Here is a 2,027-nt window from a genome sequence, read left to right as displayed (position 1 = left end):
AGATCGGATCGAGCATAGTTGGCCACTCCTATCTTTTAGCAAGTCGCGACGAAGGTGCCAAGATGGCTGTCCGGTTCTGTCAAGATGGTCGAGCATTCCCACCATTTGGCACTCAACTAGATTTACTAGATCGTCCATCACAGTCATCCGATTGGACCGCTGAGCAGATCGGATCGAATGCACCAAAGCGGGACGATAAAGAGTTCGGAAGACGAGGCGGGCATCTAATGCTGCACATATCATTAGATAAGCGAAACCAGATGAAGTTTTCTCCGTACCGAGCATTCCATCTATGTAGTGATCCATCAAGAGAGCGGACGCGACCGAGGGCGCTAACTCTTCGGAGCAGAGCCCCACCTGAGAACCAAGCTCCTGATAATGCACTATATTAGGGCCTAAAGATAAAGAAACGGGATGATAGGCTCTAGATGCTTGCACAAAGTCAAATGGTTGTCGTATGTCCTCGGCCGTGTGCCGCAGTGCAAGAGAGAAGAGAGCTGCTAGATGATTGGCGCTGAGCAGAGTCCTAGTGTCTTCGCGAGCGCTTTGCATATCATGTATTTGCCCCTTAATCAAATCTCGCAGAGGTTGGTACCGAGAGTAATCCGACAACGTGTGATGTCCTAATCGGACCATGTGAATGGCAGAAAAAGATGCCGACATTGGCCCAGTTTCGCACATGTTCAACCTACATTGAAGCCGTTCGACTTCCGTTTCCTCCATTTTGTTGTCTACCAAATTTGTAGCAAGCACAATGACCACTCGGGGCCTTATTGACGCTGGAAGTAATGAAGCCGAACGTGCGCGGTGAATGGAAATCAGGAAGTCAGCCACGTCAGAATAGCTTGCAAAATCAGCTGCAAATATGCAAACTACATCCGTAAAGAGAAATAGTAAGCGAGCATATATGATTTGTAGTACTGTTTCAAAAGAGTGAGCTTGCCAGGTGATGGGCTGCTCCGGTCTGGCAGTCTGTTTCCCTAAAGAAGAAAAAGAAGGCTTGTATGTCAGGTCACCATCTGCGAAAAATGCAGGACGCGGCATTCTTTGTGTAGCCACATCACAGCGTAACCTGACACTAGTGTTCGAAGCGCGACGGTTTATGTTATTGTGCGGATACAGTTGCCGAAGACAGGCTTCTTTAGATTTGGTTCCAAGAAAGACGCATAGAGATGGGCACTGGTCACCACTATTGACTAGCTCAGCCACCAGGCCTTCAAGACGGCCGTGATCTAGAATTGTAAGCTGTCCGCTTTCACCGGACTTGATCTCAAGCCAGTTGTTGCTGTTCGTTTGTTGCATGATGACTTATATTGATAGATGAATTTACTACATGGCCAACAGCGTGTCCCAATCGGCTTTTATAGAGAAGATTCCTCACCCTCTCATCACCCAGAAAGAAAGCAAAGGCCCGGATTGAGACATGCTACCTCTCGAAGGTGCAGACTAATGCCTCTCGCGCTTTTTCGGACGCGTCTGATCATTCACAAGGTGAGCAACTTTCAAAGTAAGCTTTTGATTGGATATATTTATTTCTAACATATTATTCAATGCTGCCAGTAAGTTTGAAGCAAAACTTTCTAAGTCCTGGTGAGAGGATTGTGGCTGCGAGCCTTTTGCGGCGCCTTGTGTTCGTTTGACATCGCCCGCCCCACTTCGAGGCGCATGACTCATGCGGTTTGTACTCTAATCAGTCGAACCGTGGTTAAGCATCAACTAATCGATCATCGCGCCACGCCAAGTGGGGATCTTCTGGCGACCAGCTTCCGGGGAAATGCCGGATAATCAGTTCATCGACTTCTCCCTAAATCAATTTCCCGCGAATCAAGAAATTGCTTCATTTGTGTATGAACCATCAATATACCTTACTCGATTAATTGCGCTCGGTTCCAAGGACTCACTTTACTACAGAAGTCGAGTGGGCGTATCAGAATTGAAACATGAGCTTGCTTGAGGTGCGAGGCTAGGTATCTTACTTCAACTAACACCTATCACGGGAGTGATAGTTATCTCAAGGAGACCTGCCT

The 2,027-nt window shown here is 47.5% G+C and overlaps 1 protein-coding gene across 1 annotated transcript; it reads right to left on the bottom strand.

The window, feature by feature from the left end:
* Positions 1 to 189: 189 nt before the first annotated feature.
* On the bottom strand, positions 190 to 1,302 carry BO97DRAFT_380252 (uncharacterized protein; the record flags this gene model as incomplete). The annotated part of the gene is made up of 2 exons (XM_025693193.1): positions 190 to 229; positions 279 to 1,302. The coding sequence occupies 2 exons, from the start codon at positions 1,300 to 1,302 to the stop codon at positions 225 to 227; spliced, it is 1,029 nt and encodes a 342-aa protein (XP_025545621.1). The 3' UTR covers positions 190 to 224.
* Positions 1,303 to 2,027: the final 725 nt, after the last annotated feature.

The sequence above is a fragment of the Aspergillus homomorphus genome (assembly GCF_003184865.1).
Source record: "Aspergillus homomorphus CBS 101889 unplaced genomic scaffold BO97scaffold_140, whole genome shotgun sequence".
Classification (NCBI taxonomy): domain Eukaryota; kingdom Fungi; phylum Ascomycota; class Eurotiomycetes; order Eurotiales; family Aspergillaceae; genus Aspergillus; species Aspergillus homomorphus.
This window is presented reverse-complemented; position numbering and strand designations above follow the sequence as displayed.